Source organism: Neodiprion pinetum, chromosome 1 (assembly GCF_021155775.2).
Source record: "Neodiprion pinetum isolate iyNeoPine1 chromosome 1, iyNeoPine1.2, whole genome shotgun sequence".
Lineage (NCBI taxonomy): Eukaryota > Metazoa > Arthropoda > Insecta > Hymenoptera > Diprionidae > Neodiprion > Neodiprion pinetum.
Window position 1 is genome coordinate 33,118,737 of NC_060232.1, and position 16,603 is coordinate 33,135,339.

The 16,603-nt window shown below is 36.6% G+C and overlaps 4 protein-coding genes across 5 annotated transcripts in view; 1 reads left to right on the plus strand and 3 right to left on the minus strand.

Annotated features, from left to right (window-relative positions):
* LOC124212992 (neuropeptide CCHamide-2 receptor) overlaps window positions 1-1,733 on the minus strand; it is a 175,902-nt gene extending 174,169 nt beyond the window's left edge. The window contains exon 1 of the mRNA XM_069133482.1: window positions 1,581-1,733. The gene's annotated coding sequence lies outside the window, so the exon portion shown is untranslated. The remainder of the gene's footprint in view (window positions 1-1,580) is intronic.
* LOC124212675 (trichohyalin-like) lies at window positions 1,033-4,706 on the plus strand. Its single transcript, XM_046613041.2, has 4 exons — window positions 1,033-1,154; window positions 1,620-1,784; window positions 1,883-3,763; window positions 4,104-4,706. The coding sequence occupies exons 2-4, from the start codon at window positions 1,621-1,623 to the stop codon at window positions 4,141-4,143; spliced, it is 2,085 nt and encodes a 694-aa protein (XP_046468997.1). The 5' UTR covers window positions 1,033-1,154; window position 1,620; the 3' UTR covers window positions 4,144-4,706.
* LOC124212489 (centrosomal protein of 162 kDa) lies at window positions 4,443-12,251 on the minus strand. 2 transcript variants are annotated; one of them, XM_046612694.2, is made up of 9 exons: window positions 12,003-12,251; window positions 11,400-11,633; window positions 11,178-11,277; window positions 10,962-11,081; window positions 8,984-10,798; window positions 8,628-8,899; window positions 6,965-8,521; window positions 6,680-6,841; window positions 4,443-6,544 (listed from the first exon to the last, which is right to left on the minus strand). In XM_046612694.2, exons 1-9 carry the CDS (start codon window positions 12,039-12,041, stop codon window positions 6,320-6,322), a joined length of 4,524 nt encoding a protein of 1,507 aa, XP_046468650.1. In that variant the 5' UTR covers window positions 12,042-12,251; the 3' UTR covers window positions 4,443-6,319. The 2 variants fall into 2 exon arrangements, with proteins under 2 accessions (XP_046468650.1, XP_046468564.1); XM_046612608.2 differs by having other exon boundaries at window positions 11,352-11,633.
* Window positions 12,252-12,423: 172 nt separating this feature from the next.
* On the minus strand, window positions 12,424-16,376 carry LOC124218667 (uncharacterized). The gene is made up of 2 exons (XM_046625314.2): window positions 16,155-16,376; window positions 12,424-15,378 (listed from the first exon to the last, which is right to left on the minus strand). The coding sequence occupies exons 1-2, from the start codon at window positions 16,275-16,277 to the stop codon at window positions 13,732-13,734; spliced, it is 1,770 nt and encodes a 589-aa protein (XP_046481270.1). The 5' UTR covers window positions 16,278-16,376; the 3' UTR covers window positions 12,424-13,731.
* Between the last annotated feature and the right edge of the window lie 227 nt (window positions 16,377-16,603).

Genomic DNA, 16,603 nt, shown 5'->3' on the forward strand with positions numbered 1-16,603 from the left:
AAACCACGACACTAATGAAAATTGACGAATAGAGACACAGAAATTTTTTGGTCGAAGGTAGATCGCAATTAGACTAACATGATAATCTCGTAGGAACGGAAAGAAACAAATTACAGGACTTATGGTGGAAGGAATAAAAATCGCATGCCATTGTGTTTTTTTGTCAAATATCCGCGTGATTAAACAAGTTTGCGAAACAACATCCGATTCGGTTAGACCTCTGTTTTAATCTATAAATTTGTAGAAAATTTTCTACCATAGTAAAAGGAGACAAGTGTCATCGAGAAATTGAGTTTAAAAATAATAGTGTACATTCGGCAATAACCAGACTTTTATGTATATTCATAATTTCTTGCGATAATCGCGGTTAATATGACGAGGTGGACATTTCAAGTTTATCAATCGATCTTGTCGCTTTTCAACATCGAAATATTCAAAACAATGCGTTTTCTTATCAGAAGAAGAACCTGTAACCGCGAGATTTTAATGGGCATCGGTGCTATTATTTGATAAAAATTTTACATGGTATAAATTTTGTATATATATTGAGAATATAGCCGAAACATTTGTAATTTAAATGGGAAAATCCACCCTCTTACAGGCGATTGGGTTAGAGCTGAGATAAAAAATCTAAAAAAATTAGGAAATTGTTTTTGAATTATGTGGAGCCGATTTGGAGGGCGATTGATAAAAAAGTCGTCTCAGCCCTAAATAAGGACTACCCTACTGATCACTCGACGCACAACCCGAAGAAAATCTCATAAAATACGATAAAACGCCTTGCCTCTTCGGATGAGCACCCCATAATACTTTTTAAGTTTAATTTTCCAGCCCAGTAACCATCGGCACGCTCACGGAGGCAGCGTCATAATCCTTCTGCACGTGACATTAAACCGGGTTGAGGAGGTTCCTTGCGCGCCAATGGTCGGCCCCATGTGGTCGATGCCGATAACCACGGATTGCGTTTCTATTGAATTATGGGAGCCCCGGGTATATAACGACGCTCTGCCAGGTCCCTTGCATCAGCTAGTTCCAGGACTCTGACGGAGAAGCACCTCTGAGGTGAGCCCGAGAGACTGTAGCCTCATTGCTGGTATCAACTCTAGCAGCACACTCAAAAATCTCCTTCGGAAGTCAGAAGTCTGTATCTCAAGGTCAGTTTCGGTTTTTCTTACGATTAGAAGCATGGGGAATAGCCCACTTTGCCACTTTTCGTCATACCAAGGTACATACATTGCATAGCAACTACACGTGAGAGACCACTTTCCGCAAAAGTTTGTTGCTAGAGTGGAGGTCAAAACTTAGGAGGACGAATATTTGGAATGGCCGATATATCGAAATTTCAAACATGCGAAAATAAAATAACAAAAGATGAACTGTTCGAGATCTTGATTTTTGAAAGTGTCACTGATTGAACTGAACAATTCATCTTTCATCATTTTATTTTCGCATGTTTGAAATTTCGATATATCGGCCATTCAAAATATTCATCTTTCCAAGTTCTGACTTCCACTCCGTAGCTACATGGAATTATTTCGGCATGCACAAAATAGGGAATTTCAAACAAAGAATCCACTAACCGACACATTTCCGATCCCGTCTGAACCTTGCACTTTCAGAATGCGACGAACAAGACACGTGGTGTTACCAGTTCGTTCCTGGGAACACGTGGGCCTCTTGATAGTCTCGCTAGCGTGCCTAACTCTGGGACTTGTGTCTCGAGACAGAGAAGGCCAGGCAGGAAGTCTCGCTGGACCCGATCTGCAGCACTGTGCTCCGCATAAGTATAAATCGAATTACAATTAAAACTACTGGTTACTATTGTTACGTGATGAAAATTCTTACGTTAAAAATGCGAATAATCTTACCTGTTTCGTTGCAGGGTGGATGCATGCCCAAACGAAACCTCACTTGCCCGGATGCCTTTCAACGACGACTCGGCGAAACCCTCTTCAGGACTAACGAACCCCACTGCACAACCGAACGAACATAAAACCACCGTTTCTATAAGCCGGGATAATCGCGATTCCAGATCCACCCGCCGGATTTCGCGACTCAACCTTTCTCGATCCACCGAACGAAGAGAGGCCCGTCTTTTAGAACGAATAGACGGTCGTCAGGCCCGTCAATCCCGGGATTCCCGATCTCTGAACCGAGATTCCAGAGTCAGGAATGGCCAGGCATCACCTGACCGCCGAAATACTCTGCATTTCTCTGTAGAACGCCGAAGCGAAGACCGAACCCGACGGACCCAAGTCACTCGATCAATTGACCGCGATTTCGTTAGTCGAAACTCACGATTCGCGAGCGAACGTAAGAGCGAGAACTTCCAACTGACTTCAGAGCGCGGCGACGATAGACTGACACGATCGGTCCGACAATCTCCGCCTCTTTCGGGCAGGTCTGCACGCGTCGACAGCCGTTTGATCCGAGAATCTCGAAAAGCTCGACTCGATGGACGTAATTCTGTATCGAGGAACGCGGAAGGCTTGAGCAGATCGCGGAGCGATGTTCGCTCCCTGAAACGCGATTCCACGAGCGAAAAATCTAGACTGCAAACAACCGAGCATCGCGCCGAACGGCAAAACCGGCTAGTTCGCGAATCACGAAATTTTGAACGCGATTCTGCTGCTAGAACCTCGCGAATACTTTCCGACCGACTTGTTCGCGACACCCGATCTCTAGACCGTGCAAATCCGATTACGAGGACCGAGCGATTATCGGCAGCTCGAAATTCGGAGGCTCGAGAGGCGGAAACTCGCGATTTTAAAGTCAGGAATTCACGGTCAACTTCGGACCGTAGAGAAGACCGAGTCACTCGCCGTGTCCGCGACGCTCGTTTGTTCGAAAACAATCGAACGATCAGGACTTTCCGCCATCTTGACGTGCGCCGAGAAACTCGCGATTTCCGGTCTCTCGAACGCGATTCCACAACCAGAACCACAGGATCTAACCTCGAACGCGTCGAGCGCAGATTAAACCAACAGGACCGAGTCGTTCGCTTCCTTGAACGCGAGTCTCGAATCGGAATTGCCGATTTGGCCCGCGATCGCAGAACAGATATTCGCACAGCCGAAGCTAGAGTCGAATTGCGGAAACAAAAGCTCAGCGAGGCTCGTCGTCAACTGGAACGTGAATCTGCGAGCAGGAGCCTTCGTAACTCTGCAACGGATCTGCGAGTAAACCGACACACCCGAGATGAGAGGATGATCGAAAGAATGCGAAGTCTGCGATCGACCGAACAAACTCCTGCGACTCGCGACATTCGAATGATCACCGAGCGGGCTCGGATGACTTCCGCCCGGCGGACCGGCAATGGTGGGAAAGAATTTTTGTCGAAGCTGGGTAAGACTGCGGGAAATGATGATTCACTGATCACAGCGCGGCGAGACCTCGAACGATCGGTTTCCGGAAGACGAGCTCTGTTCCGAGTCAGGGGTGAAAAACCGGGCGCCGAACGTCGGCAGGAACGGATCGCGAGGGAAACTACAACTTCCCGATTATCTCGAGCCCAGGAGAATCGAAACGTTCGCACTCGTAGAGCGGCTGTTTCACCCCAAACACCTGCGATCGAACACCAGGATAGCCGTGACGAAGGACGCGACAAAACAGCACATCGAAATGAACGATTCGTTTCTGCGAATATTTTTAATCAACAGATTTCACCCTCGACAACGTACGAAGGACTCAGGCAAACCGTAGTTCTCGTCCTTTGCGCGCTTTACGGAGCTTCTCTGTACAGCAGCAAAGGTTCACTTGCGAGGTGGGTATAATAGTACGATATTGTACACGTTCTAAAATGTTTTCCAAATATCAAAATATCTGCAAGAAACAATCTTGAATATTCCAAGTTATTTTGCGTTGAAAGTATTTGTTTCTGTGCGTGTGTGTGGGGAGAGGGGGTATCGGTGCAGTCTTCTGTACAATGTAAATGTTGAACTTATACTCGAAAGAATTTTACTTAATGTAGGCGCTAATTTTCTTGGCAATGTTTCTTTGCAAAGATTTTTATTTTAAAGGGATTTTGCAGAGAAGTTTTGCGACACGTGCATTCTCTGATTTCAAAATAACGAACACATTATAATGTCATTATCTCTTTTCAGGAATATTATAACGCACGCGAATCGATTTCTGATTTGGTAAGACAGTTCGACTCTCCCAAGGCCGATGAAAATCTTCGATATTTAAATGAAAAATTGTAGTTTGCTAGTTTCCCTAGACTAATTTGAATGTAATATTGTGTTATTATAGCTTTAGACGTTATAAGTTATGATAGACAGAAAAATTATAGATAAAGATCATAGATATATGTATATTGATGTGTACATGAGAAGTGTCACTGCTAATTTATTGTTAAATGAAATTGAAGAAATTTATGAAAAATTGTAATAAACATATACTACTATATTTTGTGCGATTAAAGGATATCTGAAATACATAAATTTTACTCTAATAACGAAACCTTTTTTTATTACAACTTAAATAATAGTTGAAGATAAATTAATTTGTACATTACTTCATCTTAAAAACAGTAGAAAATAAATATTTATGCGACATAATTAGTATACGTTGACATTATGCCGCATATGCTACAAACATCAATGTCAGATATATTTTTCAGAGATCAAATTTGTGCTTAGACATATTAGACTCTATGCTTATGTTATCGCTGCTCCAAATATATTCAATTATTATTATCACTATCACTATTATAAGTGGATAATTTTATTCCTATCCAGGTTCGATTTGTAAGTCGAACGATCAATTTTCCGTCAATTGTAGAATTTTTAACACCAAGCTTTTTCAACCACCAACAACATTTTTTTTCAAATTGAAAATGATTTCGGTCAAAACTTACAGCTAACGCACTCGTCTTCAAATTTTCAAACTCGAAAAAAAAACTAAATAAAGCTGAGCAGAAAAGCCGAACACTCCAATTTCAAATGTAGAACAGAAGTGAGTAAAACAGTTTTTGTGAATACACCAAATTTAGCGAAACGCTTTTAAAGTAGTGAAAAAAATATTAAAAAGTAAAAATGATGAAAAATTCATCCGCAGGAAAGTAAAATAATCGAAGTTTACTATTTCATGTTAATGTTCAATATTTTTTAATGAGGGAAATCTGAAAAAATTATAGGGTACCGCGTTTATCTTGGAACGGAGTTACCCAATTATTATTTACGGTTACGATTAGTAATTCCTAATTTATATACATCGTAATAGAAAAAGTCCTATGAAAAACTTTATCCCAGAATTTCTGGAAGAAATACTAGGAAAGCTTGTTACAAGGAACATGGATAGATTATTACTATTATGCTAGTTTTCTTGAAATTACAACTGGCATAATGTGCAAATTGGAAAACTCGTTTATCACAATTTCTTGGAATTCGAATATATAATAACCATAGAATTCTAAAGATAGCGTGTGAACCTATATAGTCAAAGTAGATTTTGGCAAGTATTTCGCATTACTCTAGCATTGCAAATTTAATGCAATCTATGTTAAGTTTTACACACAAAGATACAGTTTAGATCGTGTATGTATATGAACGGGGAAAAAAAATTATAAATTAAATACTAGACTCTAAACCTGCACGTTACGTGTTCGTCGATGAAATAATTCTACATTTCTAACACATGATCCACAGATAAAAAAACTTATCTACGTATACAAGACTTGGAATTCTACAAGATAAGAAAGTAAATAAAAATCTTCAGTTCGGTAAATATTTCTTGTAACTTTCTATATACAACATTGGCAAAATATGGCTAGTTTGCTCTTTCAACTGAAACCAATGGCTAATTCAATCAAAAATTGAAATTATCGTTGTAAAAAAACAATTTTATAAAATGAAATAAAAGAATCAATAAATTTGTAAAAGTTAATTCAGGCACAGAGCAATACACTTGAATACCAAGGGCATGAGAAACAATGACTAATTCCGATACAGCTACATCGTTAACTACCTAATTTAATTCGTCATCGAAAGATATAAAAATAATCTTACCAACCATATAAAAAGGATGGCTACCTAATTAATTTTCCTCTCGCTTTATTTTAATCTTAATTAAATTCTAAGATTTACGGTATCGATCCTATTTCGAATATACATATGTTGCCTAGTATCAGTAACTGGACGATTGTTTTTTACAGGAAGTAATAAATATTACTTCCTGATTTCTTATCTAATTCGTTCATAACGATTTTTATCATATGAGAGAAAATGATCATAACAATGTAGCAACGCTTTTCCAAGTGGCTAGTATACATGGCAACGTCGAGCGTACTCTGAAATGCTGATAGAATCCAACATTTTTATCAGTACACATTAGCGATTTCTTGCAGCATACCAAGAATGTGATCTAACTCTTGCCTGAAGTAACATAACTGTTTATTTTTACCCTTTTCACCCTTGCAATCTCTACACTGTGTTCTTGTTCTCAAAAGATCTCTAACTAATGTTTGCAAAGTCATTTCTCTGCTTTCGTGTCGCTGTTGTAAGATTGTAATCTTATCTTGTAAAAGTTGCAACTGTTCTGTACCCTGAAAAACACAGATCATGACAAAACCATTGTGTGATTATTGGTATCGAGTGAAAGATTCAAAGTCGATTGTATACAAAAGAAAAGAATTAAGGTCTCATAGCATTTCAGTACAGTCAAGGAAATGAAAACTCACTGGTGTCGAGAGATATTTTACTTTTTCACTGAGGGTTTTCACTTTGTTCTCCAAGTGATCCCTCTCTGTCTTCAGTACGATTACTTGCTCCTTGTAATCCCTTAGTTTTTCAATTTGCTGCTTCAAGTGAGATATTATCGCCATCTGAGTGTTTATTTGACCCTAGTGAAATAACATAATTAAGTTGAATAGTGAATACAATGACTTATTTTTCTAGGCATGTAGTTGGAAGATTCTACAAAAAAAAATTAATAAATGTTTGTCCATATCGCGTCAACTACAGACCTGTAACTTTACCACTTTAGATTCTCCAAATTTGACACTATATTCTTTCACCAAAGAAGCCATTTCTCTTTCGTGCTCTTCCTGCAAGAGATTCAAGTCGTGTAATCTCTTATTTTTAAGAGCCATAAAGTCTTTGTTTATTTTATCCAATTCGTCTTTCAATATTTCGTTTTCGTCGATCAATTTTTTCGTCATATAATTTTCGGTATTTTCAGAATACTGCAGCGGATTGTACAACTTGTGCATAGATCCTGATAATTTTTGATTTGAATTAGAATGAGTCAGATTGGTGTTTGGATAAAAATTCGAATTTTGATCATTCACATCTGACGCTTTTGAACTAGTGGGTCGTGATTCTGATCCTGTACTTCGAGTCAGTTTATCAAAATCAATGTTTCGAAAAGATTTTTTATCATTCAGTAACTTTTCCCGTTCCTTCTGTAATCGTCTGTTAGTTTTTTGTAAGTCCTGAAAATCTTTGGTAAGTTTTAAAACTGTTTTATCTTTGTTAGAAAGTTCTAACTTCAATCCTCGAATTGTTGCAATCAGATGCGTGTCCTCTTTGACGTTCTGAGATTTTGGCCCAACCTTCATGGGCTTTACTTCTTTCTTTTCGTCTTTTTCAACAAATGATAGTTTTTCCTTGTCCTCTCGTTTAGACGTCTCAACGCTTTTGTTTTCTACGTGCTTAGATGTTGTTTGTGTAAACATGTCATTGTAAAGTCTCTGATTCTTTACAGTAAATTCTAACAATTTTTCCTCCAACTCCATTACCTGAGTCATGTACCGTTCTTTCATGTCAGCGAATTTCTTTTGAAAATCTGAAAGTTTCTCTTGAGCTACATCTTCTTTAACTTTAATTTCTCTTTCCAGAGAAGCTATCCTCTCCTCCAAAAGTTTCACTTTTTCTGTGTTTATCCTCTCATGTTCAGAGTTGGCAGTTAAAATTAAGGCAGAGACGGAGTCAGGATTTTTTCTCTTCAAAATTCTCTCCATTTCACGGACCTGTCTATTCAAATCTGTTATTTTTTTGCTATCCAGAATCACCTGGTCCTTCAGTTTCTTAGATAATTGTTTCTCCCTTTCAATATGCGACTTTGCCACTTGCAATTTTTCATTGAAATTACTTTCTTTCACCCTGAGTTCTAAAATTTCTTTCTCCATGGGCAAAATATTGCTCTGCAGCTTATCAAATTCAATTTTCGTCGACCTCAATTGTTCAGATTTCGAATTTAATTCTATCTTAACATCCTCCAATTCTTTTTTCAAACTGGATTCAGATTTTGTCATTGTCTGAAGCTGATCAGTAATATAATTGTTTTTAGTTTTCAACTGCTCTTTAAACATGGACAACTCTTCTTTTACTAAACTACCCTGCTGGATTAAATCATCATTCTTCATCGCATAGTCATTGTTTTTATTTCGTAAATCTGATACTTCGAGTGTCAACTTTAAATTTTGTTCTTGCAAATCTTTCATTTCATCGATCAACTTTTGATTTTCATTCATATCCACGGTAACTGCCTTTTGCTTTAGATGTAGGTTCTTTATTTCTTCCTGTAAATTATTCTTGATTAATGAGAATTGATCAGTTAAAGAGCACCTGTGCAAGAAAATATTCGGATAAATTATCCAATAACTCGTGCATATTTTAAAATATTACCTGGTAATGTTTCACTTCGAGCATAAGCTTTTTATTCTCTGATTCATAAGCTTGCAAAACACTTTCCTGTTTTTCAAATTCTCTCTCTAGCATCAGGACTTTGGTATCTGATTTGGGATTAAGATCAGGTCTCTTTTCATTAATAGATAATTCATCGACTTTGGCCTTTAGAATAATATTATGCTTTTTCAAAGCAAATAGTTCCTCTTCAAAAGATGTACGCATCCCTTCAATTTGGGATTTGTAGAGTTTGGCTTCGGAGTCTAATTGTTCTGAAATACGAAATATGAGATATTATAAAGCAGAGCTCCTTAGTAGTAAGAGAGGATTGAATTTGCTAATTCATTTGTAAATACCTTTGAGTAACACGTTCTTATGACGTTCTTCTCTACATAATGTTTCCCAATCCCTTTTTGACAAGTTCCTGTTCATATCTCCTCCAGCCAAATTATGTTTCATTATATTTTCAACCGATTTAGACTCCAACTTTCTGGTATCAAGATTCAATAATGATATGGTATTCGATTTTGGTATGTCTTTCTTTGGTTTTGATGATAACTTAACTTTTGATGTGAATTTGGGAACAGGCTTTGAATTGAATTTTGGTCGTGGAACAGAGGAACTCTTGAGTACAGAATTTGATGGTTTATTTGAAGTTTCCATGGGCTTAGAAGTTTTTGTAGCGTCGATTGACAATTTGGAATTGGAAATCGATTTGGGGATCTGGTCGTAACTTTTGGCCTTAATAATCTTAATTTCCTTCTTCTGATTTCTGTTGTCTGAAGAGTGAAATTCTAGGTCAGTCTTCGGAGGATCTAATATATTTTTTTGCATGTCTACTTTTCTCAGTTTGTCTTTATCATCCATAACTTTCTCTGCGGTTTTTGATTGATCATTGTTGTAAGTTTTCTTCTCTTTGCTATTAATTATGGACCCATCTTTACCCATTGTTTCTTCTTCGTTACCCTGACAGGGAATTTCATTATCTTTATTCGATGTTTCCCTGTCTTTTTTCTTCTCCTTTTCTTTTTCCATTTTTTCCTGTTCCTGTTTTCTCAAATTCTCATTAGACTTTTCCGCAATTAATTTTGGTATGGCATCAGCGAATAATTCCAACCTAGGCGTGAGACCAACAGTATATAATTCATTCTTGGAATTCACGACTTTTGCATCTTTCTTACTACCATTCGACGCCCCGTTATCTATACTTGAATTTCTAGAAAGAATCGGGTCTTTTGCATTATTTTCAGACTTTTTGACCCTCTCTGTGCTAGAGTTTCTAGCAAACTTTGCCTCCTTTTTTCCAGACAGTTGAGATTGCCTGGACATTTCTCTGCTGGAACTGGAATCAGATTCGCTTATTTCATGGTCAACGTATTTGTTCTCAGTCCCAGGAAGCTCTCTCCTTAAAATCTCAGATATTTCTTTCTCAGGAAAAGCAGAACTTTTTAAGCTAGCCAGTTCAATTTCAATTCTAGATTTTTCTAGTATTAGAGCCCCTGGTTTAAGCGGTAAATTGAAGACAGAAGTACTCTTCTGGTTTGAATTATTGGTTATGGCCTCTTGTTCTTTTTTATCGTTTTGTCCCTGTAAGATTTTCAAAAAATGGGAAAAATCTTCTTGCCCGAAGCTTGAACTACTAGATATACCACCACCTTCAGACCTTTCCTTTGACTTTTTCAAAAAATTTCCAAAAAAGTCCTTGTCAACATCAGTTATTTCTTTCTGTAGATTATCTTTGTCTTCGACCTTTTTTTTGTTCTTAGATTCTTCCGACTGTGAATGCCGTTCAATAGGGTCATCTAAATCTGAACTACTCGATACTTCAACCTTCTGTTCCTCAAATTTTTTTCTCTGTAATTCCAACGTTTTTGCAGCCTTCAATACATTTAAATTTTCATAAACTATCTCGAGACCTGGACTCGCTTCTTGTTTTTGCTCATACTTGGGGCTTCGTCTAACTTTTTCCGACTCTTTATGAACTTCAGCCTGTATCATTTGGAAAATATCATCTTCCAGCTGCCTTACACGTACGAAACTGTTATTAGGATCTTGATTATCACCCGATATCAAAGTATCAGATTTCGAATTGCTCTTGGAGATACTGGAACTATTTTTTTGCACCAACTTTTCAGCCTCCTGCAGTAGCTCTTCCACCGAACGTTCCTCTTCTAATAAAGAAGAAGCGTAAGAATGTAATAGGAATTTGATAATTTGCGTAGAATTCAGGATAGGGATACTATTATTTGTCTCCGGAACTATATACCAAGTAGTTTCACTATTAATTCGGTAAACCTGTAAGTGGTACTTATTGTTTATTACAGAATCACGAACCTGTAGGATTTTTACTATTCTCTCCAGATTTTGTGCATTCAGGAGCAGAATTTGGACTTAGTGCTCCAGCAATCTTGCTCATTTCTTCCAAAATGCTACCAATATCTTCATCGGTGGCATCTAGGATAATGAAAATAAATGTGCATCATTACACGCGACTTCTGTGAAAACTTTTATTCTGTTTATGCGGAACGTAAATGGACATGAGGTACCTACTTTCGAAGTCTGATGGATATTTGTCAAATGCAGCAGATGCAAGAATATCACACAGAGTATGGTCATTGTCTTTCACTTCTCCCTCGCTTTTAGACAATATCTGAAAATTTTTAAGCATACAATTACCTCGATATTTTTATGCGACAAAATTTAAATTCCCAGAAAATTATTTACTTTGCACAATTTTTCTTTTTCAAGAAACTCTGCCATAGAAGAGCTTACATCTGGTGATGGAGTCGGGTTCAGTTTTACTTCAACTTCGAGATTTTTTGGACTTGATAGTCCCAAATGTGTTTCAGGCCTTTTCAACCACCATTTATCGCCTTCGTTTCTGTTACATTGCACTGACACAGCTTTTATTTCCTTTATTTTTGGCTTCTCTTTAATTCTAATTGAATTTTCACCGATACTAAGGCTTATGGAAGAGCCTAGTGTGTCTTCTCCAGTGGATATTAACTAAAACCATTAGGTAGCCAAATAAAGATTTTAATAGTTGAGTTATTATTTTGTACTGATATACCGCACTGGAGTTCAATGCTAGTCGAGTGAATATTAACAACACTTTGAGTTATATCTGGCAGGAATTTTGTCATCTAAGAGGATAATTCAACTACGAAAAAGTGCTTATTAAAATCAAGCCAAGAATTTGAGATTAACAAAAGAGAGAGAGAGAGAGAGAGAGAAGAACAGTTTCACGTCGAGATAAATTTTGTATACATTATTAAAGAGGATAAAATTGCAACGTTGTTAATACAGAATATGAATTTGAATAGAGAATTAGGTTAGTTTCTATCGAATATAATATATATTTGATAGTATACTTACGTCCTCAATCCTGCGAGGACTCTTTGCGTCCTGAGACATTTTACTTCTCTATCACTAAAAGCTATTAAAACGACAATAAAAGAATCTATTAATCATTTTTCAGCGTCGTTTGACATTTGATCGTTTTTTGTTTGTTATTTCGTTGTTCTCCTAACGACCGCAGCTTCACATCGTGGCAGCACTGGCGCAAATATCAAGCGCGGTGCCCTCAAATCAGGAAGTATCTCAAATTCAAACAGGCAACCCGATTTTCAATGTTTATTATTGATTTGACGTTAAAAGAACAGTTAGAAAGATTAGAAAAAACATTTCCAATTGGAAACCAGCATGAACACGCACACGGGTAAATCAAATTTTCTCTATTTTATTAGATTTATTGGTCATTCAGGACTCATCGAGGTTGAAGAAAAATCCACTACAGTTTGTGGTGAAAATATTTATTATGGGAACAATTTGATGTGGGCTAAATTTTCAGAATATAAAAGTTAACATACGAAAAATGAAATGATTATTTCTTTATTATTCACACTTAATGATTATCATTTCTTTTGGTCAATGTTATAGTACATAACATTTGTTAATTGTACAGGAAATGATAAATCGAGAAATAATCACTATGTGGTAAGACAAATTTAAAAGTGAATTATTTGTCAGATTAGTATGATCAACTCTGTTTTACGATGCAAGATGTATGACGGAATAATCATATCATTCATACTTTATAGTTATTGTTTAAACATGTTCGTGTATTTCAACCATATATGCATTTACTTGTAAATTATGAATAAAAGACATCAAATCTTCGTCGTGAAATTGTGCTTGTGTGTGTATATTGAAATATTACGTACCACAAAGGGATGGAAAAAAGATTGTAATATTTCAATATCATACTAAAGATTTTCTTGCTTCGAAAAAATTCAATGTGCAATGATTACAAATAATATCAGTATCATACTAAAGATTTTCTTTCTTTGAAAAACTTCAATTTGCCATGATTAAAAATACTGATTTGCCAAATGCAAGAAAACACAGCAATGTGGAGAAAAAAAAGGGAAATTGTGGTTTTCGTAACCATTCACTATCTCTTTTGTAACAGTTACTTACAGTTACACGCTTCGCCAGATACTTTGGTTACAGTCTATGGACAAAATTGTACCGAAAACAATTCTATAACAGTGATAAATCTTTGTTATATGCTACTACAAGAATATAATATGTATAGGTACATACTTTATAATTTTCAACTTTGTTTAAATATGTTATTTCACATAAGTATAACAATAGTATTATCTTGTCACTTTCACGTCTTGATGCTTTTAAATCTTAACAAATATTTTAGCTACTAGTTTATTTGTCAACACTGTTAGAAATGATATTAACTGATTGATACGCACGCGGGTTAAAACGTCAACTGCAGCTTCGGAATTTGTGAATGAAAAATAATAATGATTGTCTATTGTACATAAGACATGTATCGAAGTATCACATTCCTTGACTCACAGCAGTAATAAATTCAAGAACTGAACTTGAACAAAAAAATATTGCGACTTTTGAATTAAAACAGCTAATTATGAAGCATGTTTGTGTGTGTTATATTTGGTAGCGATAGCTCATTTAATATATCATGTACATCTACAGAAAATCGTATAGTTTCAGTTTAAATCTTGAATAAAAAAATAATGTTGAAAAATATCCTTAGCACCAGACACAGCATACTGAATATCAAAAATTATTCAAAGTGGTGCTTAATCGATCTACCACAATCACGCCGATGGAGCTCGTAAAGTTCCTTATTTAAAAAACTATTGCAACATTTTTCACAAAACTTTTTAATGTTATCAGCAGTTTTCAACGATGCAGAAATTTTTGTCGTGTTTAAATTTTCCTTGATTTTGGATGGTGGATTTCTACCAAGTGCACCTTTTGTCATATTCAGTTGAATAAGTCTCTTCTTTAGGCTCGAAACTGAAAACCGATTAGATGCTGGATTTTTCACCTTTCCATTTCTCAGACGTAAGTCTTGACTCCTCAAATGTTTTGGAGAATAGTTAATACCTGATGTTCGTTTCACCGCTACATTTCTACGCAATAATTTATTCGAAGTCAATTTTTGCATACATTTCGATAAGCTGCTAGAGGTAGATTGCTGAAGTCGGTCTGAGTATCTGTTTTCGATATTTTCCTCAACTTTTATCGGCTGGTTATTCTGTCTGTCGAACAAGCTGCTCAAATTTCGCACGCAACTCTCCGGAATTTCATTACTAAAGTTAGTATCATTTTCTTGCTCCACATTTGCAGTCTCTTCATACGAAAGAATCTCTTCTTTTACTTTGAAGTCGATATTGCTCGAAATGAAGCCAGAAAATCTTTTGCCCGAGCCAAATCTGGAGCTCTCTTTAAAATCATTTAACGATTTGCGCTTCTTTGTGCAAACTTCATTTGCTCCAGGTCTACCGTCCTTTCTCTTACAATCAAGACGATCTGTCCCAGATTTTCTAGGTCTTAAAGTTCGACTTGGAATCTCTTCAAGCGGTTCTGTTTTTATTTGGCTTAAAACGATTTTGTTACCAATTTCGGAATCTGGTATCTGCTTAGTCGACATTCTCTGCTTAATGTATGCGCTAACAGATCTATTGGCTGGATTGACAATTAAATTTTCTTTTTTTCTCTTTGTGCCAAGATAATCTACAGACTTATTTCTCGGTCGTAAAGAACGCACTTCCATCATATCTGGTTTTTCAGTTTTAATTTTAATTTCCTTCACTTGATCAGTGCCCAAAATATTTCCAATACCTAGAGCATGTATTTCCTTTGACAAGCCGTGCTTTAATCTACGCATATATTTTGACGTGTCATTTTTCTGACCGTTTTCTAATGTATTTGCAACACTTGAACTGCTACAGTCTTTTTTTGCATTGCACTTTAGCCTGCTAGCCTGGTCGTTTGATAAGGCAGTCCGATTAGTCGAGGTACTTTTACCATAATCAAATTTGCAGTGTGCGCAGTTAGCAAAGGTATTATTACAGGTATAACGTCGATCTAGGTCGCTTATCCTAGTCGAGTTAACATTGTTATTCTTAACGTTATTCATAGAGTAAGTCATGGAGCTCATTGATCTTATATAATTAACATTGTCAACAATTGGATCAAGTTCATAAATGTCGTAATCAGGAGGCTCAGATTTAATCTTGACATTTTCAATCTGCACCATCGGAACTCTGATGTCATCCTCAACTTCTCTCTTTCTCATCCAAGATAACTGGCTTTTTAAATTCATGTCCGTCTTTAAGCAATCTGCATAGAATTTGTGAAATTCTTCCAGTTTGTAGCTGCATCGATGGCACATTTGTTTCGGTAGCATATCCATTTCATGTACCTGAGAAGGGGAATTCTTTAAGAATACTTATATTATTTCACTAGAACTGAGAATTAAGTAAATACAGTACTGGAAAGCCTAGATTGCAATTTAAGGGTTGAAGTTCAATTCAATTAATAAAAACTTGATCAAAATATGCTACATAAAAGTGATGTACGGCTGACAATATATCTACGTATGATGTATCACCGTGAAAATTGTCATTCCAGTTAATGTAGAAATAAATTTGTTCATTTCGAATGTTATTACTTTCAATTAACACGGAAGTATAAAAAAAAACATTCATTTTTATAAGATATTCTGTTGCATGATTGCAATTGATAAACGTGGAGGGTCGTTTACAAGAGGTCTATTGTTTGGTAGTTACGTATTCACTTGAGAATATTTTAATCCCACGTAAGAAAAAAAATGCAGTTCGTTGGAACAATAGACGGACACGGAATCCTGAACGAACTTTGAGAATTGGCGAATTTGCGTAGCGGTAAACAAGGGCAGTGACCTTGAAAGACAATTGATCAAATCGCTAGTATAGGTACGTAGGCGATCGAACAAGTGAGGTTACCTAGAATTGGCGCGTAAATGTTAAGACCGTTGATATTTCCCCCAGTATTTTGTAGCCGGGAATTATATAACGTGACAGGTACATCGACAGTTGTTTTGCGATACTAAGTAATGCAGTTCTGTGTTAAATATGTGCTCGTTAGTAGAGCCGTACAATGGGGTAAGAGTTCAAAAGCAGAGTGTGAACTGATAGTGAGGTGTATTGGAACACGTACCAAGATCGGAAGAACGGCGTTGATTTTCTTCACATGATTTTCAGTTTTGTCAAATATGTTAATACAGATCCCCGAGTGCTGGCCGCACAGACGGCATACACGACTCGATTCAAGGGTCTCCATTACTGATCAAAATTTTAATAATGTCGCAATAATATTTATCAACTATCGCGAAGCCCGCGCCCTTCTTGGCATTTGCGAATACAACGAAAACTTTCGGACTGTTTTCCTATTTACGACTACCTGTGACGTAATGCCGCATCGGTAACATCAAAGTTACCACATTTAGTAACCATTACTCGATGGTTACCAGAGTATCATCAGCTGTACTCTAACGTCAAACCGATGAATCATCGTCGGTATTACAGTCCGAATCAAGACGCTTGGAAGTTCGGCAAAAATGGATTCGTTTTTTTTCATTTATATATTCCATGTTTTAAGAACAATTT

What these genes read in the sequence shown, in the direction of transcription:
- LOC124212675 (XM_046613041.2), top strand. Translation starts at nt 1,621, where the DNA reads ATGCGACGAACAAGACACGTGGTGTTACCAGTTCGTTCCTGGGAACAC. An exon ending in CAGCACTGTGCTCCGCATAA is followed by an intron (nt 1,785 to 1,882) that starts GTATAAATCGAA and finishes GTTTCGTTGCAG; the next exon opens with GGTGGATGCATGCCCAAACG. An exon ending in AGCAAAGGTTCACTTGCGAG is followed by an intron (nt 3,764 to 4,103) that starts GTGGGTATAATA and finishes ATCTCTTTTCAG; the next exon opens with GAATATTATAACGCACGCGA.
- LOC124212489 (XM_046612608.2), bottom strand. Translation starts at nt 12,041, where the DNA reads ATGTCTCAGGACGCAAAGAGTCCTCGCAGGATTGAGGAC. An exon ending in GAATAGTAAAAATCCTACAG is followed by an intron (nt 10,799 to 10,961) that starts GTTCGTGATTCT and finishes CTTCTTTATTAG; the next exon opens with AAGAGGAACGTTCGGTGGAA. An exon ending in CTAAAGTGGTAAAGTTACAG is followed by an intron (nt 6,842 to 6,964) that starts GTCTGTAGTTGA and finishes TTATTTCACTAG; the next exon opens with GGTCAAATAAACACTCAGAT.
- LOC124218667 (XM_046625314.2), bottom strand. Translation starts at nt 16,277, where the DNA reads ATGGAGACCCTTGAATCGAGTCGTGTATGCCGTCTGTGCGGCCAGCAC. An exon ending in ACGCCGTTCTTCCGATCTTG is followed by an intron (nt 15,379 to 16,154) that starts GTACGTGTTCCA and finishes TCCCCTTCTCAG; the next exon opens with GTACATGAAATGGATATGCT.